Raw genomic sequence first — 26,200 nt, forward strand, 5'->3', positions numbered from 1 at the left:
ACTTGCCCAGCATCTGAAGTGTGTTGTTGCTCTGGGCATTCGGCCATGAAATGCCCCAATTTTCCACCGGAAAAGCAATGTCCTGCAAAATTGCCCCATTTCAAACTAAAGTGTAAAGGATGCATGCCAGAGTAATTGAGACGTAACCACACAGGCCTTTTCCTAGTAGTGTCCCATAACATACACAACCGGTTACGATTCATGGCCCTTAGACTTGGAGGGACCAGAATAGTGCCCACAACGGCCATGGCGTCCTTCAACACTGGCCAATAGACAGCCGGACAATTTTCCACTTCAACCCACACAAGGCATTCACGTTGCAGCATGCGCTGAAAATCTGCCATTGGGCGCCATGGTGCACCAAACGAGGATGATCAATAGGGCGATAGGCCAGCATGATGGTCCCCAGGCGCAGGAAGGAAGGACCAGGGCGACAGAACATATGCACGCACCAGGCAGAGGGCGACGGAACGTCCAAGCAGAGGGCGCTCTCTCTCTCTCTCTCTCTCTCATGCGGGCGGGTCTGAGTGCGAGCTGGTCCGACGGCAGTGTCTGATAGCGGGCAGGTCTGATGACGAGTGGCGACGGCCGACGACGGGCGTAGGTTTGATGACGATGACAGACGACGGGGACAGGTTTGACGAGGGGCGCAGGGCTGACGAGGATGGGCGACGGGTGCAGGTCTGGTGACGACGGGCGCAGGTCTGACGACAACAGACGACGGCCGAAGACGAGCAGGCGTGACGGCGGGCAGGTCAGGCGTGACGGCCAAAGATGGGCAGGCGTGACTGCGGGCGCATGTTAGACGACTGATGGCCAAACGGCACGCGCAGGCGGCGACATCGCCATCTCTCTCTCTCTCTCTCTCTCTCTCTCCCCCTTTCCTCTCTTTCTCCCTCTACCTTTCCCTAATCGCTCTTTCTCTCCCTCTCCTCCTTTCTCCTCATTCTTCTCCATAATGCCTAGGCCTCTTCATGATCTATCTTTAAGTTGCACATTTTATATGTGTATAGGCTGATTTTAAATATAATTTATATTTATTTTGTAAATGAAGGTACGAAACAATGTATTTTATTCTTTAAATTTTTGTGTATGTTCAATACTGTATCAGATTGGATACACAGATAGGAAAAAGGATGCATTTTGACATTTGAAAATATAAGACTGAAAATACGTGATCAATGTCTAGAGAAGACCGAGATTTATTACTTTCTCACAATCACTCCCCCTGAAACATGACACGAAAAGGGTTCGCTCCTCGGTCATGGGGTCTTATGTTTGGAAGTAAACTTTTAAAGCAATGAAAGAGATCTGCTCAGGGTCTTATGTTTGGAAATAAACTTTTGAGAACTGTAACTGATTCCAGAAATTGATAGCCTCTAGGCCCTATATTACATTGGTAGGTCTTGAAAGAGTCTTCTAATGTGGGAGATTTTCGGGATCAGTAAGCTGACAATAAATGATGATTATGAACTTTGTAATCAGTTGTACTAGTTATTAATGCAAATGTTGAAGAAAGCACATCATCAGGCTTCATGTGTTGTTCTGCTTTCTTGTTCACGTATAGTCACCTGTTCATTCTTTTAACTCCTGTTTGATTTTGGGAAGTTTTAATCCTGTGCTAACTCGTGGCTGGACAGGGATGATGAGAAAGGGTTAACAATGATGGCTCACCATGAGTATCCTGTTGGTTTATGTCGAACATGGGAAAGGACTTCTTTCGAGAAACTAGAAGCATATTTAATTGCTACAAGTGTCACTGAAAACTGTAAGCCTCAAGAAGATTCGGAACAGGCACCAAAAACAGTGCTAGTGGATGATGTTTCTAAGCAAGCTAGAAAACGGTCAGTGATGAAGGAGAAAACAAACCAGAAGCAGGACCTTTCTGGAAAGAAAAATGAGTCTACCTTGGAAAGGGACAAAGGAACATTAAAGAACATCCTTGGAGAAAATTTAGGCTATGGCCCTACTCTTTGTGAGCATATAGTCTTAGATGCAGGGCTTCCTATCAATTTGAGGGTTTTCTCAAAGGACAATAATGGACTGCTTATTTCAAACATGACTAAAGAGCAGATACTGCAGCTTCATTCAGCAGTAAATAATTTTGAGAACTGGCTGGAGGAGGTTGTTTCACGTGAGCGAATCCCTGAGGGCTTTATTCTACTGAAGAAAAAAGAGGGTGGGAATCAGCAACCTCTGTTACCTGAGAATCAGTCAAAGGTTTGTGAACATGCTAATGACTCTGTATGTTAAATTCTTCAAGAGACTAGTTTTTGAAAATTTAGACACTCCCTTACAATGTGTCAAGATCTGAGAGATACGCTTTCTACATGTGACTGTTGGTATGCAGATTTATGATGAATTTTCACCTCTGTTGCTGAAGCAATATAGCAAAGGAGAGCATGTGAAGATGCCAACCTTCAATGATGCCATGGACGAATTTTTCAGTAAAATTGAGGGCCAACGAGCAGAACAGCAACGTAAAACACAGGAGTACTCAGCGTTTCAAAAGCTTGAAAAGATTCGAAAAGATCAGGTCTGTTCTTTTCTTGAATGTCAACACAAGTCAATGAACAGATCACAGGTCGCCTTAATCATGACACATTTTTAGAAATTACATGGACTCAATCTATGAACCAAAATGGACACATCTTACATGTAGAATGAAGAGAGAGTGAGAACAAAGATAAAAGAACTAAAAGGCTTGCTTATTCATGGGTTGAAGCCTCTTATATAGACAAATACAAGGAGCTAGGCCAACTACCAAGCAAACCATCACTAATCAAAACCACTAGCTACCAACCCAATTCTAACTAATTAGGCTCCCCTTTTCCACTAATTTAGAGGAGGTTTCTATGCTCATTTTCTTGTGTAAAATGTGTAATTATTTTGTTGCTTTTGGGCATCAATAATTACATGGGGAGGAGGACAATATTTCCAACATGCTCCCATAGTCCAGCATGCTCAGATGGACATGTGGATGTGCTAATGCTACTATTTTCTACTATTTGCTACTAGCTAGGACTAGGATGATTTCCAATACCCCCCTTTAAACTAGTTCCATTATCAAGGCATGGACGGATAGCCTATTTCCTTGACCACTAGACATGTCCACCACAATTACGAATACTTTCCAGCCTAGGATAAAGAGGATGTGTTGGATGCTACTGTGGATACCAAGAGTGTTTTGTGCTTTTTTTCAGCCTTCTATGAAAGAGCAGTCATTCTCTTTTTCATCAGTAGGATACTTGTGCTCTCTTGGATTGGCCAATGGCTAAAACTCCATTTTGCAAGGCAATTGTGTGGATGAAATTTTTGTTGGCACGCCACACTTCTATGAGATATTGCTCAGATCGACAAGTGCTTAGGATGATCCTCTAGCTAGAGTCCCATTGTTCTTTCACGGACGCTTTGTGCATGTGGTGGGTTGGAGGCCATTGGCGGACTTCCAATGGCTGGTACAGTATGAATGCCCAATATGGGTTAAAGTCAAATTTTGTCCCGTAGTCTACTGGCCACTGCTTAAGGATGCCATGGGAGCGATTGGCACGGTGTTGGTCCCCCTAGCTGGTGGGATGCCAATCACAGCCGCTTGTGCATGCTGTGGGATACTGTGTGCAAAAGGCCCAACTAGCTGCACTTGAACTATCTTGGAATGCCTTCATTGCATTATTGCTTGAAGTGGAGAATTTTCAAAGGCCATTTTTTTTCATGTGGACAACTTGGGCATTTTATGGCCGAAGGTTCAGAAAAGGCCGTTGCTGTGGAAGGCGGTTCGGCTGCACTATTCCATGATGTACCTATGGCCAATGGATCTCAAGCAAACAAGGCCCCAGTGCGCCGTGCTTTGGATAAAGGGAAACAACCCGCACAACCTTTGGATTCAATTGATCAGGATTTGATTGATGTCTCTGCTAGAAGAGGGAAAAAGCCTGATGTACACGTGGCAGCAACTATGCGGAGCACTTCCCAAGACCCCTTGTGTACCTATGTGTGTCAAAAAGATAAGGCATTGCCTGTATCAATTGCTAATGCTGCAATTTCAATGGGCCCTCAAAAATCCTTTGCCTCGAAATCCTTTGCCGATTGTTAACAGGACCCACTTGTGTGTCTTCCTTTTGATTCTTGCGGTAAAGCAATCACCCCTTGGGATTGTTGATACTAAAGGGCTGCTCCTAAACAAGGATATGGTCCCTCCACTTCCAAAGCGGAGCATAGGGACTTGAGGTCATTTGTAGTATTGGCTTACTTTTTGGATGAGGGCACCCTTGATATTTTGGTTGCAAAACTGTAGTCGAGGCAAAATTTACATCGATACTAAAACCCTTTTTTGTGATGACATATGAGGCTTGCCACTTAGAATGTGGGTGGCATTTATTTATTCACACAAGTTGCATGATATGTGGCATATCCTGCATGACAATCTATGGGATGTGTTGTGTGTTGTTGAGCACAAAATCATAGTGAAGCTGGCAAAATCATGGATTGCCATACCTTCGGGTTGTTTGTTGAGAAATGTGCAATCACATCCACCATAGCCTCTTTGTATGGAACAAACAAGGCAAAGAAATATACTGCAAATAAGGCCTTAGACTAGGTCATGTATGCATAGTTTATTAAAACCACGGTTGGTGATTACCATGGTCCCTTTCCACTTTTTCTGCACCTACCAATACTACCTACTGTAAGCCTATAAAAGGCACTCATCCCCACACTCATTCAGTTAGTTATTCTCATCAGTTGTACTTGCATTATGCTTGGATAATATCGGTTGTTCTTCTTTGTCAATGCTTATGCTTCATTATGATTGTCTATTTGCTCTTCAATGATCCTCCATAGCATGCATTCTCAATATTCTAACATGGTATTAGAGCGGGTTTTAAGTTAGTGAGTCATCAGGCCACTAATTGAGTCATTCCAGTTTGAATTTTTGTCTCCCTCCACTTTTCCATGGATCTCTCACCTACCTCCATAGCTACCCACCTTCAGTGGAGGACTTGAAGGTTTGGAGCTAATTTGTTGCTGATCTTGCAATCTCAAAATGGGCAAGGACTCACTGACATCTCAATTCGGATACCATAAATGGCAAACTAGGATCAAACTGATCCTAATGAAGAAAGGCTTGTGGTCAATCACAAGTGGTCAAGAAAAGAAACCAAGGGAAGCTGCACTTTCAGTCATAAAATGATGATAAGGCTCAAGCTATTATCAAGCTCGAACTTAATGACAACCACATTCATCGTGTCGATGATTGTGAAACCTCTTACGCGACATGGGATCGATTAGAAACCCTATTTGGAGCTCATTCCAAATCTGCATAATATGGTTTACTGATTGAATTTTTTAGGCTTGACATGCAAAGCAATACCTCGCTTGCAACTCATTTGAATTATATGGAAAGCTTGTTGACACAACTTGTAGGAATCAACTTGAAGATGGATGAAGACATTTGCATTGGAGTGCTTCTCAAAAGTCTTCCACCTGAGTTTGATAATGTGTTTACCACATTAATCAACATGCCAAAGCCGAAACTTGTAGACATCAAAGCCTCTCTTCTGGAAGAGGAAAAGAAGATCAAGAACAAGGGAGAAACAAGCATCCCAAGAGGAGACCAACAACTCCTCTATGTGAAAGGGAAGAGTGTAGTCCGTGACTTTTGTAAGAAAACTGGGCATATTGAGAAATTTTGCTATGCTAAGAAAAGGTCTCAATGAGCATATCTTGCTACAGCTAAAGAAGATGAAGACAACATTGAAGAAGAAGGAGAAGAAGAACCCCAAGAACAAAAGGATAGGGCTCACTAGTCCCATTTTTGTAGCTCATTTTCTAATAGAATTTTTTAAAGTTTAACATGTGGACTTGCCTAATGTTCCCACCATAAGCTCCTATACTCCTCATGTGACCTGTGCACACTACAGCCTCTATACACTTAGTGAGGCCTTGTAACAGCCTCTAGCTTTGTATGGTTGTCCTTTTTCTTCCATGTCTACACTTAGCAAGGTTCTACTCACGACAACCTCTGTATACTTAGTCTCTTTTCTGGTTGTGATCGAGGAGGGGTGTTGAGAAATGTGCAATCACATCCACCATAGCCTCTTTGTATGGAACAAACAAGGCAAAGAAACACACTGCAAATAAGGCCTTAGACTAGGTTATGTATGCATAGTTTATTAAAACCACAGTTGGTGATTACCATGGTCCCTTTCCACTTTTTCTCCACCTACCAATACCACCTACTGTAAGCCTATAAAAGGCACTCATCCCCACACTCATTCAGTTAATTATTCTCATCAGTTGTACTTGCCTTATGCTTGGATAATATTAGTTGTTCTTCTTTGTCAATGCTTACGCTTCATTATGATTGTCTATTTGCTCTTCAGTGATCCTCCATAGCATGCATTCTCAATATTCTAACATTGTTTTATGTAGGGAGCTCAGCTTGGCACTATTCAGGTGTGCTTATGGTTGTCAATGCCAAGTTCCAACCAACTGTTGTCAGGAACAACATCCATGGCCATTTTCTGGTTGTTGAAGTTCTATTCGAAGGGGAGGTACTATGGTTGGTAGGCCTCTATGCACCAGATGACTCTTCGTCTCGATGAGGTCTATGGGATTGGCTGGCAAGTTTCTTGTCTCTAGGTAGACTCGGAATATTGATGGGAGATTTCAACATGTGCACTCATCATTGGCAATCCACCTCCAAGCACTTGGTGATGGATTCACATGAGAGTGTGCATGATATGATTTTGAGATGGTTGTTTTGAAGTAGGGTTTTTACCTTTCAATTTGTACAATACACGGCCACATGGTCCTGCTTGGACCATACATATACCATGCATAATGATGATTTCGTGCCAAAGTTTTTGGATATCCAAGTGCAGCAACAATACACTTTGTCAGATCATTTCCCTATGCAATTCAACATGCTTGCCCGCCCTACTGCCCCTTTTGCGCAATTCTTGGGAAGACTCTTTAATTCATCTTATCTGAAGCTTTGGGTCTTTAACGGTTATATGGAATAGTTGCTTGACAGGTTTCTCATTGATTTTTCCACAGGGGGCAGTGACTCCTTTCAATCACTGCTCTGTAATATGTAGAGGGTTGCTGGGCATTATGGTATTCATCATGCTTCCCATTGCAGACAACGTTGTTTAAGCATTGTTGGCATTAGTTTGGTCCTTCCTAATTGATTCCCCAGATGATCCATTTCTACTATTACTAGCCACAAGGCTAACCAATCTCATCCAACAATTCCAATTGAGGTCTTATCAACAAGCTAGGTTGCAAACCTTGACCGAGAATTTGCAAGATGCTTCATGTTAGTCGGGTAAATTTTTTAAAGCCTTGCACGCCTCTCTGACGCAAGAAAATATGGTAATTATTTGCTTTGACATGCGAAGTCTTACTCTTTAGAGCTTGATTCTCCTTATTAGCACTTTGCATTGGTCCACTTTCTTCTTGGCTCATTTGGGGGATTGACTCTTCTCCTTTGGGCTTTTCTTTTGACAAGGAACCCTCTTCTTTGCCTTTAATTTTCTCAAAGTTGCCTCCTTTCTTAGCAATATTTGCCATGGGAAACCCTTGAGGTTCTACCCTTGTATCCTTCATGCTAGTGCTAAGCTTGATTTTTATATTTTGTTATAGGTCCAAGGCTCTCCCTCTTTGTAAATAAAATTATTGTTATAGAAGGCTATAGACCTAATTTATCCTCCCTCATCAGTTGCACTGAACCGGATTTGCAGTCTTTGCAATGGCAAGGGATGGTGATCCCCCGTGCGAATGTCGTGCAACACTTGGGTTACCCCCTCAAGGTTGATGTTCAGCCCAAGCAGTTGTTGCAATGGATTTCTCTAAAATTGGAGGTTAAGTTTGTGTAGTGGAAATCCTAGGCCGGACCTTTCCATGTTCGCATTAAAGTGGCACAATCCATTATGCTTCCTAGGCTTATGTAGTTTTTGCCACTTTTTGCCTTGGACTTCCTCAACCTTGAGGGTTCTTATTGGGTCCATTTGCTTTATGCTATGGAAAGAGGACACTTTACATGCGGGTATCTCATGGATCTCTTGGGGCCATGCTTGCACCCCTAAAAGCATGCGTGGTGGGACTATTTTGGATGTGCACGCTCACAGGGTTGCTCTTCAGTGGTCTCTCTTTCATGGCATGTGCGTTGATCAAGACCCATGTGTTTTTGTCACTTGGTTCTTTTTGGAAGATCGTGGTGCCGTTCATGGTAACACAATCATTCATGGTTCTTGGTGCTAGAGTCTTAATGTTGATGCCCCCTTTTCCTTGTCCTCTTTCTTCCTGCTCGCCTAGCTTGCCTGCTCATAGGTGTTGGTCCTACAAAGGCCGAGTGGTACCCTGTGGAGGATTTTTTGGCCGCTAACTCATTTTAGATGGAATTGTTGGCAGTGTCCAAGCTGATTTTGTGGGATGGGTAAGAGGCTCCTCCTAAATTTAATCGCATGGTATAACTAGGCTTATCTTTGGTTTTTGATCCCACTCTGGTGACTTGTTGGTGGTTGACGTCCTTCCGCACCACTAGGAGGCTTTTTTGCATCCCTCAAGGTTACAGGGAGTTGTGGAGCCACCTTTTGACATCACTACAGCCTAGAGAGCCCTTCCTTGCCCTCCTTCCTAATCGACCCTTGTAAGATTGGGACCTTGCAAGTCGACTTGAGTCAGAAAAGCCTTCAGCTAATCAAGTATACCATCTCATGATTGAGGACCTGGTCACTAACGCTAATACTGTTTGGGGTTGGTTCAATAAGACACCGTACAAAAGTAAAGCCATTGGATGGTCACTAATGCTAATACTGTTTGGGGTTGGTTCAATAAGACACTGTACAAAAGTTGAGTCTTCCTTTGGTGTGTCATAGTTGGTGAAATGCCTCTTGCAGCGGTACTTGCAAAATGCCACATCTCGAATGGTGCATGTTTTTTCTGCCTGTCCATTGTGGAAACTTCTTGCCACTGCTGTCTTTGTGTCCTTTGGCATGGAAGATCTAGTTCGTGTTATTTGCTATTTTGTGGGATATGGTTGGTATGACGCTACGCTTCTTTGATTGGTTCTTTGCTTGGGCCCAAATACCCTTCTCTAGTGCAACCACATTTGAAGATCTTGTTTGTGTTCCTCTGTTTTTGGGATTGATAGCAATGAGAAACTCTAAAGTATCTAAGATATTATTTTTTTTCAAAAAGAGGGAGAGAAGAGATCAAGCTAACAAGGTGGGGGGGAAGAGGAGGTTCAATCCTCTCTCTTTTCTTCTTTTATTTTTTAAAAAGCTCGAAATGCTTTTTATTTTTGATTTTGCATTTGGGGTGCAATCTCACCTCGCCAAGTTGAAAGGTCTTCTTCATTGGCAGCTTGACCTTATTCAGCACATGGATCTCCTTTCCAAGGAGGACTTCGTCCCTTGGCATATGGCAATCTTTGCTGCTTCCTTACCGTGACTTTTGTACTTTTTTTAGTTAGTTGATCTTTTGTAAAGCAAGGATATGCATGATGGCCTAGAGCCATCTTGCACCTTCTAATCATGTTATCTTGTACTTTTTTCCTAATTAATGCAATTACCTATTACACACACACACGCACGCACGCACGCACACACGCACACAGAGGCTTGGAGGAATGGTGGTCGCGTGTGTATGCTAGGGTTTCCACCTGCCCTCTTGTCTATGCTGTTCATGAACGAGGTATTATTCTCTTCTTTACATGCCAGATTCCTATCCTCACCAGGACTTATCAGTGGTTGGTGTCTCTTCTTCAGACTGATGGTATGGAGGAGATTTCTGTTGGTCTCCGTGGCTTCTATGAGGTGGTGCTTTGTTCTCACTCAGGTTGGGACTTTCTTCTCCATCAACTGCCCCTCTTCTTTGATAAACAATTGGTGCATATTGTTTCTTGGCATCCAATGGCAGATTTTCAATGCCTACTCATGCAAGCATGCTTGGTATGGGTGGAAGTGAAGTGATGTTTGGTTGTTTATTGGGCCCTCCTCAAGGATGCTATGGCTGTTGTTGTCGGTCATGTGTTGGTGCCCCCTAGTCTGAGGGAAGCCAACAGAAATAGGATGTGTATGCTTTGGAATATAGCTAGAAAGAGGCCCAATTGGTTTCGCCATTAATTGCAATGGTATGCGGTCTCTTTGGTTTTGCCTCAAGTGGGGTACTTTCACTGTACATTGTTTCTTCTGCGGTTAGCTAGGCCATTTTTTGTAGAGAGTCCAGATGGAAAGACTACCTTGGTGGATCAGCCTACGGATAAAGAGCAAAACATGTACCCCCCCACCTTCCCCCCCGCCCCCAATCCTGTTGAGCAACCGATTATTGAGCCTAGTCACTCAAAACCACAACCGGCTTCTCCCTCGAGTTTGGGGACACATGGATGGACGGAAGCTCGCTGCACTGAAGGAAAAGCTAAGGAGACTTCTGTGCCTACAGTACCTATTGATCCTTCTTCGATCAGACCCTCTCGATACTTATTTGCATCGCCAAGCTGTGCAGACTGCTTCAGTTTCCACTACTCCTAAGGATCCACAGTCTCCCAATGAGTTGCAATGACAACAACCTGTTTGTGATCCACCAGCTCGACTGGCCTTTGATGTTGATGGTCGAGTGATTACTCTATGTGATTGCAAGTATCCATGTTCTATTCCTTGCCGTGCAGATGGACCGTCCTCCTCACGGGCTGATCCTTGGTGGCGCAATCCTTTTGTAGTGCTAGGATACTTCCTTGAAGATGGTGTACTAGAGACATTGCAGTGAAGGCCTAGACCCACACGACCAAATCTCATAACACTCTTGATCCTATGTGTTGTTCAGTCCTGGGGTGCCTCTTGGACGCTTGTCCTTTTTTGTTTGTTGAATCCATTGTAACAGGTTTATATATGATGGCCTAGAGCCCTCTTGAAGTTTGTAATCCTATTATCTTATAACTTTTTTCGTAGTCAATATAAACAACCCATTACGAGAGAGAGAGAGAGAGAGAGAGAGAGAGAGAGAGAGAGAGAGAGAGAGAGATGGTGGGGTCCTCACTAACTCCTTTCGATTGGGTTTTTGTACGCCCAAAATACCCCACACCGTCACAGTTGCATATGAAGATCTTATTCCACCTTTTCAGATACTGGGGATGCTGGCACATTTGGACCACGCGGAATGCCTTTCTTTTTGATTCGGCCTCTAATGTATCGAGACACAAGCTCGGCTTAAAGGTCTCTTGCATTGGCAGATAGATCTCATTCGGCACTCGGACTTGCTCCCTCGGGAGGACTTGCTTCCCTGGCATATGGCAATTTCCTCTGGGTCTTTGCCATGATTTGTGTAACTTTTTCGTGGCTTAGTATTGGGATTTTACACATGTTGGCCTAGGGCCCTCGTGTATCTTGTAATCATGTAAACTTGTACCTTTTTTTCGTAATTAATACAATTACCTTTTACGAAAAAAAAGAGAGAGAGAAAGAGTGAGAGTATATTAACGTCTCTAAAAGGCCAATGTGGCCTATGAGACCGAAGCAATACATACAATGATGGTGTGTTTCTCATTTGGAACGAGAAAAAGATGAAAAACACATGCCTATAAGACCGAAAAAAATGAAATAGTGTCCTATAAAAGGGAAACATGTCAATGATCTGAAAGTGAGAGTAGAGAAAGGAAAACTCTCCATCAATGATATGTCTGTTCTCTAAGGAGGTGTATCTTTGCATGGCTGAGGCGTCTCGGCATTTGTCTCTTGTGGTGCTCAATGATGGCTTTAATTTTTCTGTGGTGTGGATGTCTAGGCCTTTGTCCGGGTGGACGTGGGCGCCTAGACCGGCTAAGTGCCACTGCTCTATCCAAAGGGACACCTACAGAAGATGAGGTCCAATGATGATGTACTCCTGTAGGCTGTGTGGCAGTAGTAGTGGTATCTGCCATACTCTGTCATGTATCAGTGAAAAAGTCAATGATTGCTCTCTGTCTATGTGAGCCGAGCTGTGGAGGCCTCCTACTTCGTAGAATTGTTGCTTTGCGCCTCTGGAGCTCCAAGAGGAAGAATCCCAAGCATCTCTGATCCTCAAACTGCATGATCCGTCTTAGGGGTCCAAAACCCTCTCGAAACAGACAGTGGTATCTGCCGCGTATGTCATAATATATAGTGCATCGGCAGATGTTGTGTTCCTTTGTCTCTGGCTCTTTGTCGCATAGTGGGCATATGCGTTCTTCTGTCTGTATACCCTCCCATCTGCCTATCTCAATCCTCAGGTGGTGGGATGAGGTGCGGATTTGACCAATAACTGTGCGTAGTCCATGAGGCAGCTGTGTGGTCATGTAATTGGGTCGGGTGATGAAACCATCCTTAGATACCTGAAGGAAGTGGGTCTGGTAGTGTGCCATCCTCATGCCATGGGGGGAGGGGGGTCGGATCCAGGTCTTCTCCGTATCTAACTTCAATATGTCTGCTTTGATCACATGGTTTAGCTCTGATCGGCTTAGGTCAAGTGTAGGGCAATCCAGGCTATAGTCAAAGGGGGGTAGTTTGTCAATTTGCAGCCCATGTAGACTCATCCATGTACTCATCTGAGCATACCAACAATGTCTGTCACCGTCTGCTGCTAGTTGTCTAGAAGAGGCCAGGGCTAGCCGTGCGTATCTATCTTGGGGGAGCTCCCATAGTCTATGTATGAAAGTCACTACCTGGACCAAGGCCTCAGCCACCATGGGTGATGCTCCCAACTCAGCTCTGATAATCTCATGTGGGGTCGAGCTCTTTGCTCGTATTTTACGTGAGATCATCATGACCAGTGGTCTTTCCATATGCTCCCATCCGCCATAGTATTCCTTCTCTGGTCCATCCTAGTCTCCCAAAGGCTGTCTCCTCGTGCGAAAGAGACTCGGACCCCAAATAGCTGCCCCATATAGGAGTGTGGGTGTAACCAGAGAGAGAGAGAGAGAGAGAGAGAGAGAGAGAGAGAGAGAGAGAGGCATTGACTGAGCAGAATGACTCGAGGCATCAGTGAGGGCACCGGATCAGGCTGAAATGATGACAGCAGCACCGATGGTGACGGTGACAGAGATGGAGAATATCCAACCTGCTGTCCTCTTCGGAGATGGAGAAGACTACAACCACCTGATAGAGCACTTGCCAAAGAACAGAGGAAGATGATCTGCCAACTAGTGGGGGGCAGCTATATATAGCAAAAAACCCTGAAAACTGGCCGACCAGCAAAATGGCCTCTAAATCTGGCTGACCTTCCGAAAAATACCCTGGGGGCAATAAATGTAGTTTGACTACACAAAAAAATCCAGCAAATAGTGACATGGCAGGCAGGCATTGGCACGGTTGGAAACTGATTGGAAATGCACACAAAACTCGACTGGAAGAAGAATGCATGCTCTAGAGTGAGTTACTTCCTCCGTCAAAGCACATAATAGACATGCCAAAGCTCCTAATGTCCCCATTTGACTCAGTCATAGGCAAGAAAGGACCAAGCATGGCTGCTAACACTCCTCACATCCTGGATGGGGCTGAAGGCCAAAAAAGATGTGGACCTGAGGGTGACAAATAGTCGTTGACACTCCCTCCCAGATCTTGGATGGGGCTGAAGGCCAAAAAAGAGGTGGATCCGATGGCAACAAGAAGAGGTGCCAATGTCAATGTTTGTCAATGTACACTACTGATGAAGAACCTCCTCGTGATCTTGGGAATCCCCCTCTAAAACACTAGGGGCTAGGGAATCCACAGACGCATCACCAAGATCGTCCCTCTCTGAAAGGGACGGGGGGTATGAGGGAACAATCCGAGGAGAGGGTGGGGGATGGGAAACATGACAAACATGACTGCTAACAATGGGACGGTACCAAGTGGACGCCATTGGATGTGAATCATGAGTGAGACTCCAACAAAACATTTAGAATATGCCAATCAATATGTTGGCAAAAATGCATAAAGTGGCTCTTAGCAAGAAACAGAATCCAATACTATTAATGCTTAAACAAATCATATTGTGATGGCTAGTGGGAAGATCCACTCTTGAAAAGGTGTTGATGTCCCCATGGTCGAGACACTTAAAACACATGTAAAATCAACTCTACCATTGGGCTCATACAATGGAAAATTCACTTTTGAATTATAAGTGAGTCTTGTGAACTTGGTTGCCACCATAAGCTTTATAGTCTTCATTTAGATGTAGTAAGTACTGCTTGTAATGACTCATCTTCTTCCTTGAAGTTTAACCAATTTGATGACTCTTCAGCATTGTGATAGCTTGGCATAATGTTGATAAAGCAAAATATTAAGCTAGAGATGAAAAATGGAAGCTCAAAACGCAAGTGTGAAACCCTAGATATGGCTACCAAAAGAGCTCTGAGTAAAACTGTTCCTTGTGAACTGCTTAGTGGATATGCCATCATCATTTACGGAAAGCCTGCATTCTGCAATCAATATTAAATTGGAAAAGTCTAAGTCACATGTTCCTGCGAAATAAGCATTCTTGTATACTGTGAGATGTATGAAACATGTGTTTAAGTAAATCACCAAGTGAACACCAATGCAAATGATTGAAGACATCCCTGCATTAAGCATTGTAAATAGAAGTTGATACATCTAGAAGCAGATGTTGGAGTATCTAATTAGGACTCTTAGATTGGCTTTCTATATGGACTAGTCCTGTTTAGATTGCTGGATGTGAGATCCTGTGAGCGATGTAAGTTTTTTAGTGGTTCACTGTGCTGCTTGCTTATCTTGTATGTGACTTGATATCTGGGTAGGAAAATCGGGTGGAGTCTTTAAAAAAGGAAGTGGATCATTCTGTTTCAATGGCGGAGCTAATTGAGTACAACTTGGAGGATGTTGATGCTGCTATTCTGGCTGTCCGTACAGCTCTTGCTACAGGCATGAGCTGGAAAGATTTAACACGGATGGTTAAAGAGGAGCGGAAGGCTGGTAATCCAGTTGCTAGCATCATACACAGTCTACAGCTTGAAAAAGATCAGATTACTCTTCTTCTTTGCAACAACCTAGATGACATGGACGAAGAAGAAAAGACTCAACCTGCAATGAAGGTACACTACTTTAGCTCTTTTCAAAGTATATTTTGTAGTAGTGCAAAGTGTTTATAATACTAGAAAATAATTTATAGTAAGGATCAAATTTTGATGAGTAACAAAGCTGAGAGATGATGAATGCATTTCTGACTGTTTCCTAAATTAACCGGAGAAGTATGAATGCTGATGCAAGATTTGAAGGGTTAAGGACGGTCTTTAGTTGTTTAGAAGGCAGTGTTCAAGTCTCCAACAAAAATTGTTTGCAACATAATAAACAATCTCAGTTTTAAACTTGTAGAAGTATGCACAAAGATTATTTAAAGCAAATTTCACTAAGGATCTAGATGCTTTCCTATTCTGTCTTTTGTTCACAACCAAACATTTAGCAAATGATGTATCTAGGTTTGTTCCTTCAGTTTGTCCATCTGTCTGGGGATGATATAAGGAAAGAGAGCTGAGTTTTGCCCTTAAAAAACAGTGTTTTCCAAATTAAGCTGGGTAGTATGGGGATCTCTATTACTGATTAATGTCTTTGGAAGCCTGTATAGCTTGCAAGAACTGTGCCATAAGAAGGTTTGTCATACGTGGAGGTTTTTATTGCAATGAAACAAGCCATCTTGCTGACCTTATCGACAAAGCTCATTTACTCTATTACAGAGTGCATGGGAATTGCCAATACTTACTGAAGCATTAAATGATGGTGGAACCGGATGAAGTGACCCTAGTCTTGTCCGGGAAACTTTACCTATGAACCAACCACAGTTGCTAAGACACCCATTTCATAAGGTTAGGAAACTCATTCATACCTAGGCGTTTCATCAATTTATGAAACACCTATTTTAAACTTTCGCAAACACCATAGTATAAATGTCTTGGGATTTACTTAACACGTTGACATGGATATTGGCATTGATTGCTGGAGTTTGGGTTTGAGTTGTGATGATTTGCATATATTGATGGCTCCTTTCAGAGCTAAAGTTGATGTTGGCCATGGATAGTGGACCATGATGCATGCAAATATTCATGCAATGTTGAATGTTCATTTGCATTGTATAGAACAATGAATAATGTCAGTTTGTTTTTTCTACGTCACATGAGTCATACAATATGTGAATATAAAACTTTCATATCTTTTAATATCTCGAATGAAACCCATTTCTAACATTTTATGAAACTCATATGAAACCTATGAAACCCATTTCATTCCTCCCGTTTTAGAAACCCTTGGCAATTATGTAACCAACCATACATTCTCCAACAAAAGCCTTGGATGTCTTTTTAAGTCTGCATTGTGAGTTGAGTGTATTTGCTGCATCTGCCTTTTCAGAAAGACTCTTCCAATTGATCTGAAAGGCAACAATCTTGAAACCCTTAGAATTCTAGAAATTTATGCTTTCTTCTCTGCCTTCATCAATGTGGAGGATACGATGAAGGTGTTGCAGTTCATGGCAGAAAGTTCAAGTAGATTTTTCATGATTATGGTCATTCAAACCAAAATATAGGTGTGGAGAATTAGATTTTTGTGTTCCTTGGTACCCTCGTAGGAGATCACCATTGATTTTTATTTTCTTTGGTGATAAGAAATGTAGCTAATTATATTACTTAGAAGAACTTTACGATGAAGTACATGTGCTCAATAATCTAGCTGGAGCTGACCCAATGTCCCAAAACAATCATATATCCAAGCCTCTCAAGGTGGCCTCCGGGGGGGGGGACGGGGGGGTATGGGAGAAAGAAACCATGGAGGAGGAGTATATTGCTACTTGGGGCTGCCGTTGTGCATTATTAGAAACAGGTCGTGGCCACCCTAGGTGAGCAAACAAGGGTGTTGGAGCTCTTGATGGACCTGTGAAGTACCCTCCACTTGGTCCCATTGGCTGTGGAAGGAATGGACGAATGGCTGTCGAGAGCGCTGTCAAGGTGGCGTATACAAATGCACTTGCTGCCAAAAATCAGCTAACAATGTGCAATCTTCTAGATGTGCCACCTTGTGAGGCTCCCAATAATCTCCCACACTTTTAAGCATGATGCTGGGGGCTCCTATATTTGGCATATGGGCAAGGCATCTAGGTCAACAAGAAGGCAATAGCCTGCCTAGATGATGAGGATCATGTCATACACCTCAACCTTATATAGTAAGTGGTGGCCCTAGCTAAGTGCTTGCCAATAGAAGGCCCCCTAGGATATGCACCCTACGCTAGGTGCCACAGGACAGAGGATGTGGCAGACTCGTCTCCACACCAACTGGCCTACCTTGCATGACCAAAAAATGCTTTGGAGTTTCCAAGCACTACTGTTGTGGGTAATGCTTGTGGACTCCATCGTGCTACATCTAGGCCAACGAGCTCCTTGTTGCCAAGCTTGCATAAGCGAGAAGGCAAATGAAGTAAGACACCCTCCGTGGCCTGTAGGTCTCCGAGCGATGTTTCCAAAAAGTTTGGCGGAATGCATTCGTGATGCTTTGTTCAACCCAATGCGTGCTACGTGAGGGGGCCTAATCCATCTCCTCTTGCATTAGAACATGTATGTCGATCCTAGCTGTGTAGGCCAAGAAACATTGTTGCTTCTTGGCAAATTGTTGTGGCTGGCCACGACGTCTCTTCAAGGTCCTACACCAACTCATCTAGAGGCCAACTCTCCCACATGCGGAGGTGCCACTCCCGAAACTCAATCTAGAATACGTACGGGTCCAACTTCCAAGACTTCCCTTGCGCGTCGATAATGAGGATCTTCCTCCAAGGGATGGCTAACAAATCCTCATCCTACTCACCTTTGGCAATGACTAATTGACCACTAGGCTGAACTCTAAATAAAATATCATAGGGAGCACCACCCACTTTGCTTGCCACACCTGCAAGCAGACGCCCATTGACTAGAACTTAGTAGCTCCCCAGGCTGCACAAGCTTTCTAATGGGAGGATCACTGCATCAATCTCTCCTCTTTGCCTCAAATCCCCATTGGCATCTTGCTACATGTTGTAGAACCTCTCTATCTAACATCTCGTAAATAGCTCACCACACCCTAATAGTGCGAACATGTCTAGTTTTCTAGCAAGCCCACTAGATGTGAGGGTGCTCTCCAATTTGTATCCTATCACGGTCTCATGTTTGAGGGTTCTAGACCATAGGCTGGTGGTCAATCTCCTCTTAACAAATTGGGGGCCTCTGCATAAGGACCTTATGTAGGCCTTGCCAAACCCATAACAAGTTGCAAAGGAAGAGGATCTCGGTAGTGTGATTTGTGCTGTGGTGAAGTTTAAGATCCAAATCAAGGAGGTCTCCACTCCCCACGTAGCCAAGTCTACAGGACTTTCGATGTTTGTCCACTTGGTATGAGCCCTCCTGTCACTAGCTTGCCTAGTAGGGCCAAACTTTGATACTATGGATCAATGATCCCCAACCCCCCCTCAGAGTGATGTTGGATGATAGTCACCCAAGTCACCTTGGCTCAAGAATCCCTGGATTTGTCTAAACTAGCTAAGAGGAAGTTCCGCACCAAGTAGCGTAGCCATACCATACATGTCGCGGACAAGCAGCAATAGGAAGCAATGTACCAAGCTAAGAGAACTTGGTTGACCACTAGGGCCTTGCCCACTAGGTAGAGGCAAACCGTACCCAAGCAGGTTAGCTTTTGTTGATGGAGTCAAGTATTGAGATGAACTGCTAGCTTGGAGTTATGCCACCTAGAACCCAAGGTATCGAACAGTATGCCCCTTGCGCACCCATGTGAAATCCAACTGGATGCCTCACTCGGTGTTGGAATTTGATATAGTTGTTAGGTACAAAAGGTATGATACGGTACAATACAATAAAATACGACGCTAAATGGTACCTTATAAGGTACGGTACGATATTAATACGGAAAAACAATTAATTTGATCATTTTGGACTAAGGATAATAGACTAGATGTTTCGAGTCTAGATAGCAATTCTATTAGAGTATATAAGATGAATACTTGAGGGTAACATTGCAAAACCTGATGTTGCATGCACAACATGTGCTAATGCTACCTTCAACTTACAACTACATAGATGGGAGTGGATACTCATACATGAATGATCATACAAATAAGAGAAGTGTGGGCTTGAGAGAGAGAAGGTTGAGAGAGAGGGAGAGGCTAGAGAGAGAGAGAAGGTTGAGTGAGAGAGAGAGGCTTGGGGGAGAGAAAAATAAGAAAGAAAGAAGAAAAAAAAAGAAAGGAGAAGGAAAAAAAGGAAAGTTATAGCTTGAAGGAGAGTGGCCAAAAAGTGCCTCTTTTTTCATGCTAAATTGTAGGAATACGAACCGTACTGTATCGTATGGATCAATCCGTACTATGTACAGAGACAACCCTATATCTAAGTCCGTAAGAAAACTCATTGACTTTTACCTATTGATTTTTGCATGTATAGCCATGCAAAACACCTCCAATGCCTATCTCACTCTCTCTAGCATCACTTCATCGTCCTTGACATAGAAAGCCGTGTCATTAGCATACTTTGAGTCCACCAACTTTGCCTCCTATGAGGGAGCATGAGACCTTGCAAGCGGCTCACTCTCAAGCAAAGGAAGTAGGACATTGCCTCCACAAAGAGTAGGAAGATGTTGTGGGCTAGAGGGTAGTAGCCTTGATGGATGGATCACTCAAGCCAAAACTCAGCCTTCCTCCTCCCTCTGATGAGCATGTTGCTGGTGACTGATCCGTCTCTAGTCAAAGTATTCAAATTCTTGTATACGAGGGCTATTTTTTGACTTTTAAGCTTGAAAAATTATCCTTGACACCCAAAAAAAATCCAAAAGAATAGCCATTGGGCTATAATTCATCCCTAATTTTTACCTTGCTTATGTGACACAAGAAATCTACTATGTTCTAGAAACTTCAAGAAGATTCAATTAGAGATCCTTAAAAAGTTCTAAAAGAGTACTGAGAGGATTCTCAAAGAGTGCTTCCATCAACGCTTCCACCAGGATTGCTTATGTGGTTGCTTATGTAAGTGATGCTTATGTCATCGATGATGTTATCATGCTTATGTCATCGCTTATGTGATCTCATATCTAGAAGCTTCCTATGAACCTCCTTAACTCTATTATAATAGGGGGGTCTTGGGATACAAGCTCTTCAGTCTTGTCCTCTCTAATTCTAGTTGAAGCCTTGTATCTCCGCTTCTTGTGTTTTCTTGTATTTAGTCTAGTCTTGTATCGTGAACCTAGTCTTGTTGTAAACATCATTGTATTGAATCTTGTAATATATTGTCATACTTGTCTTTAAAAACTCAAGTTCTTCTTATTCTTCTTCAAGCTAACACCTTGTAAGTTATGTGGTGACAATCTTTGTCCTTGCTGAGTTCTTGTCGCCCTCATAGTAGGAGGGGGGTGGGTGGGTTGGTGTGAAGTAGTGGGTGGAGGTCGAGCAAAGTAGGGGCAAGTATGGAACAGGGCGGGATTGGCGAGGGTAGTGGGCGGAAGGAGGGAGCAATGCCAGGGACAGAAAATCGTTCCAAAGAATGGGGTAGGGGGACTGGGGGGGAGTGGGGAGATGTTGATGGAGCAGGTGGCGGGCTGCGGCATGTCTAGGTGAAGGGGGGCTGCGCGGGCAGCAGTTGTCAAAGTTATAGCTCCAACTTCATGATCTTGTAGAGCTACAACTTCTCAATTAGAAGATCAACATTGATAATTTGATATTATTCAGGAGATGCAGTTCATGTGCTAGAGATGGCCCACTCTATGCTTGAGCATTGAGAACTTGTTGTTAGTACTTGCAACTGACCTTTGATTGTGGGCTTCCAAAGTGTGACTCCTTTCGAGGCATATTTTGGGCATAAGAAATAGCTGATTTCAGGGTCTATGGATGTGATGCTTATCTAAACATACAGTAGTGTAAAAGCAAGAAGTTGGGGGCAAAGTCCAAGTTCCATGTTCATTTGTCAATTAATGTACTAGGGGTGCCTATTGACTCTTGAGCCACAAAGATTTAGGTGCAGATTAATCTAAAATTTACACGAATTAATGCCTTATTTATTCTCTGTAAAACAGCCCCTAAAACATAGTCATCACATGGAATGGCCATTTTTGGGTCCTGCGTTCCAACTTCCCATTTCCCATTTCATGCCTATTGCATGTGACTGTAGCCATATGGAATGGCAATTGGTGGCCATCCCTGTTCCGGTTCCCCATTCCCATTTCCCATTCCATGTGACTATGCCTAAAAGCAATTAAAGCTATTCCCAATGAATGCCCAGACATCCTCCCTATAAGAGCATGTCGTGGGCATCCCATCCAATCCTTGGTCATTCGTACCAGCAAGCCTTCATCCTCCTGCTGCCCATGGCCACTTGAGGTGATGACCAACCTGAAGAAAGTCTGCCCCTGTCCTAGCCATTGCCTAGTCTCCTACTGCTGTTACCAGGCCTCTTGAAGTTCTTCCCTACTATCATCATGATTCATCCTACCTTGTCTAGCTGCTGGAGATGTTCCCAAACTATTCTGCATCATCGTCTATGCTTGTGGAGGTTTTCTAGCTGTTGCCAACATCTTTGGACTGTTGTTGACTGTGTTTTGGAGCTGAACATCTATTGACCCAACACAATCAACCCAATGGGCACCTGGCTCATCCTTCCATTCTTTTGTTGTGGCCAAGAATGCATTTAGTGATAGGATTCACTTCAACGGGTGGAATTTCACCACTTCGTCAAATACGATGTCACATGTTTTGGACTCGTGAGATTTGTGGACGTTGTTAAGGGGTTGGAACCTCAACCCGACAGTGCATAGTCGAGGTTCCGTAGGGTCTCTTACCTGCATTTTACTCATAATTACCACAATTTGATCTTGCATCAGATCGGTGCTCCCACTTGTTTGACCCCCTATATGGCTCATGATAAGACCCACTATACAAACCTTGACGAGCTCCAAGAGTTCAAGTTAATTGACCAAGGTGATGATGGTCAAATTGGCTAAAAATCAGTGATTACTTGCCAATTTTGTTAGATCTCCCAAGGTGACCAAGTTACCTTTTTTTTTTTGCAAAGAAAAGGAAATTCTAGTAATAACACCTCGGAGAAAATCCCTTGGAGATAAGATATAGAGTAGAAAGAACCATGTAAAGAGTAGCTAAGTATATCACATACAATGGTTGTGTGAATAACTAATTTAGTGGGCTATAATGCCAGACCATTTGAGGGGTGGTTTGAAAAAGTTGCTAGTGACCCAGGTTCCACAAGGTGGCATCTCTCCTCCTCATCCTCTTAGAGCCACCTTGCATCCTCTCCCATCTCTTGTGAAGAGTGTGGATGATCTTTGTCCAAGTCCTAGATAGAGTCTCTGGTGCTGTGGATACATTGTAAAGGCCTATAGAATGGTTGCACTTAGTGGTTTTGATGTACCAAGCAATAACACTAGCAATCAATTCCCATCTATGATAGTGTCCTTGGTCCATCGTGCCTGCAAGTAATTTGGAGTGTAGATCTTGCTATGATATTGTCCAATTGTAAGGAAAGAAAGGCTTGCTTGAACATCCTTATATCCACATGCTAAGCATATGTCTATGACTTAGGCTACAACCCCCCACATCAAGCCTATGGTCGTCAGTGTGACAAGACCATCGTCCAAGACCTGTCGAATGAAGTGGTACCGAACATTTATGTGTTTGGTACATGCATTAAACATGGCATTCTTAGCCAGACATACTGTACTCTGGCTATCACAACCAAGCATTGGAGTACGTGAAGAGAGACCAAAATCCTTGATCAAATGGCCAAGCCAAATAGCTTCTTTAGAAGCTTTTGTGGCTAAAATATAATCAACCTCTATAGTACTCAATGCCATAATTTTCTGCAATCTTCAACACCACGAAATAGCCCCATCAGCCAAAGTAAAGTCATACCCACAGGTAGACTTTCTAGTGTCAAAATCTTCTGCCATGTCCGAATCACAGAATCCTTGCAACTCTAGTGTACCCTTTCCATAGTATATAAAATTTTCATGTGTACCTTTTAAGTATCTTAAGATACATTTCACTGGTTCCCAATGTGGCTTACCAAGGTTAGACTTGAATCTGCTAACAAATCCCACTGCATGAGCAATGTCAGGGCGAGTTGCAACCACGGCATACATCAAAGAACCACAAGGTGATGCATAAGGTATGCTCTTCATAGCACTAGCAATTGCATTATCCTTTTGGGCAATCAACTTTGCTAAGCTTTGTATGTGTCAAGTACTTTGCTAATGTACTTGTCGTGTGAGAGAAACAACAACTGCTGCCCTCAACCTCTTTTAATGCGCATGCCCAAAATGTGGTCAGCTGCCCCCGAGTCTTTCATCGAGAAGGCTGAACTTAGTAGCCTTTTGAGAACATTCAAAGTACTCTTATGCTTTCTTGCAATCAGCATGTCATCGACATATAAGACCAGCACAATAAGGCTTCCATCATCAGCCTTTTTAGCGTATAAGCAATGATCAACATTAGTGCATTTAATTCCTTGGTTGAGCATAAAAGTATCAAACTTTTTATACCACTGTCTAGGGGCTTGTTTTAGCTCATATAAGCTGCGTTTCAGCTTACAAACCAAATGCTCTTTTCTTGGAATAGCAAAACCTTCATGCTAATTCATGTACAACTCTTCACCCTGGTCACCATGAAGAAAAGCAGTCTTCACATTCATCTGATTCCAACTCTAAATCCAAGGATGCAGTGAAAGCAAACAAAACCCGGAGCGTAGTCATCTTCACCACTAGTGAAAAAACCTCCTGGAAGTCTATGCCTTTCTTTTGTGTATAGCCCTTAGCAACCAAACCTGCCTTGTACTTGGGCTCCCCATCAATACATTTCACATTGTAAACCCATTTGTTAGGGATAGCTTTCCCATCCTTGGGCAAAGGTACAAGCTCCCATGTGTTATTCACATACAAAGACTTCATCTCTTCCTGCATAGCAAGCTCCCACTTTGTCTTGTTTTCACATGACCGTGCCTCTCTAAATGTTAGAGGCTCACCTTCGTCAGTCAATAAAATGCAATCCAAAAGATGGCTGAAACCTTTGTGGTTGCCTTCTGACACGTGGGCCTTCTCACCCAATGTTCTGTATTGTTAGGCAATGGGCCTACATCCTTCGGTATGTGCACACCATCGCTTGGTGGCTGATTTTCGGCATTTTCTTGCTGCTGTAACTTGTTTTCAGCATGTTCTTCTTACTGTGCTATTCCATCTTGTGCATCTATTTGCTGTCCATTATCTTTTGGCATCAAAAGGGATAGATTCTTTCTAATGGTTGCCGAATGGTTGGCTGTTCATGTTGAAATTTGACCTTCTTTTTGTCGGACAGCATGCATGTGAATCTCTCACAGAGTATGCGATTATATCTTTCAGCCACGCCATTTAATGCAGGATTGTAAGGGGCTGTCAACTCCCTCTTAATGCTATTCATCTCATAAAACTTTTTAAACTCATTAGAAACATACTCGCCCCCATTATCCATTCTTATAGCTTTTAACTTAAGCCCTTTCTGTGTGGTAACAAAAGTATGAAACCGTTTAAAGGCAACCAACACTTTCTTTTTGCTCTTTAACACATACACCCATGACTTTCTACTGAAATCATCAATAAAAGTAACAAAGTATCATGCACCCCATATGAAATGATAGGCATAGTGCACACATCTGAGTATACTAAATCAAGAGCATTGGACTTCTTAAAGACACCAGAGTAATAAGGAGACTTCACATGTTTTTCATATATGCAATGATTACAAAAGTCAAGACTAGAGCCTTTTACATGAAATATCCCTAAAGAGGAGAGAACCTAAAGGCCTTTCTGGCTCATATGACCAAGTCTTTTGTGCCAAAGTTCCATCTGTGAATGAACTTCAGCCACAATCAAAAACTTGCCAGGTAATGCTTTACAATAAAAATAGTACAAAGTCCCATTTTTGTTGCCTTTAAGGATTAGCATAGAGCCCTTGTGGACCTTCCAAGATCCACCACCAAAGGTAGTAAAATATCCTCTTGCATTAAATTGCCCAACTAACAATAGACTTTCCCTTGTGCCAGGTACATATCTAACATCCTGTAAAATCAGCTCTTGGCCATTTTCAAGGGCCAAGTGAATGGTACCTATATCCCATATCTTACATGCATAATTGTTGCCCAAGTAAACCTTGCCTAGGCAACTTGTAGCGTATTCAAAAAATGACTCCAAAGAGGGAGTAACATGAAAAGAGGCACCGTTGTCCACTATCTATGATAGGAACAGCCCATTATGAGTTGAAAGTAAGGCATTAATCACCTCCGTTTTGGTGATGTGCATATCAGGTACTCTCTCCAGTGTCAGAGAGCTCTTCAATGAACACACTAGATGCAACATTTGCCTTTGCAAAAGCTTTTGAGGGAGAGTTGTCATCATCTTTCTTGTGATCCTTCTTTTTCTTTCCTTGCTGTTTCTTTCTTTCTTGCTCTTTCTTGTAGTACCGACCATCGGGCTTTTTATGCCCTTCACGTCTACACTGATAGCAAGTAACATCGTGTTGTTTGCCCTTCCTTTTACTCTTGCTTTTGCCTTTGTTTCTTAAATTATCCCTCTTTTTTGACGTGCCTCTAAGATGATACGTAGAACCGCTGCTTTCTCCATTGGACTTTCTTCTAATCTCCTCATTGAGAGTAGAGCCCCTAACACCATCAAAGGTTAAAGCAGGGTTGTTACTTAGTGAAACAACGAAAGACTCATAGCTATTAGGCAAAATCATCAACAAGAAAATAGCCTTCCATTTATCATTGAAGGGTTGCAAACCAGAGTCGTGCAAACTGACTCAAAATCCTTGTGAAAACACTCAAATGCTCCGATGCTGGCTTAGACTCATCCAACTCCATGTTCACAAGCTTGTGCATGAGATGCACTTGATTTACTAGAGTTGTATTTTTATAAGTATCCATCAACCTTTTCCATATGGCATAAGCCGTATCAAGACACTTAATGTCTGTAAGTCATCATTAGATATAGCCATTAGAATGTATACAATAGCCTTCTTGTTGAGTCTAGCCCAATCCTCATCTATCATATCTGCAAGCTTGATTTCCAAGAGAGCATCATCATAGTCCTTGAGAAACAAAATGCTTTGCATCCTGTCCTTCCACAAATCAAAGGCAGTGCCATCAAACCTCTTGATTTCAAGAAGGGATTTAGTGTTAGTGCTGCTAGAAGCATTA

At 42.9% G+C, this 26,200-nt stretch overlaps 1 protein-coding gene across 4 annotated transcripts in view; it reads left to right on the plus strand.

The window, feature by feature from the left end:
- Positions 1-26,200, plus strand: part of EMB1441 (zinc knuckle (CCHC-type) family protein) — a 171,253-nt gene that overhangs the window by 64,650 nt on the left and 80,403 nt on the right. For all 4 annotated transcript variants that reach the window (XM_087685885.1, XM_087685886.1, XM_087685883.1 and 1 more), the window contains exons 5-7: positions 1,641-2,220; positions 2,351-2,536; positions 14,750-15,043. In XM_087685885.1, coding sequence (XP_087542011.1) covers positions 1,641-2,220; positions 2,351-2,536; positions 14,750-15,043 — 1,060 coding nt within the window. The remainder of the gene's footprint in view (positions 1-1,640; positions 2,221-2,350; positions 2,537-14,749; positions 15,044-26,200) is intronic.

The sequence above is a fragment of the Lygodium microphyllum genome, chromosome 10, assembly GCF_053477565.2.
Source record: "Lygodium microphyllum isolate KBCC chromosome 10, Lygodium_microphyllum_v1.1.10, whole genome shotgun sequence".
Lineage (NCBI taxonomy): Eukaryota > Viridiplantae > Streptophyta > Polypodiopsida > Schizaeales > Lygodiaceae > Lygodium > Lygodium microphyllum.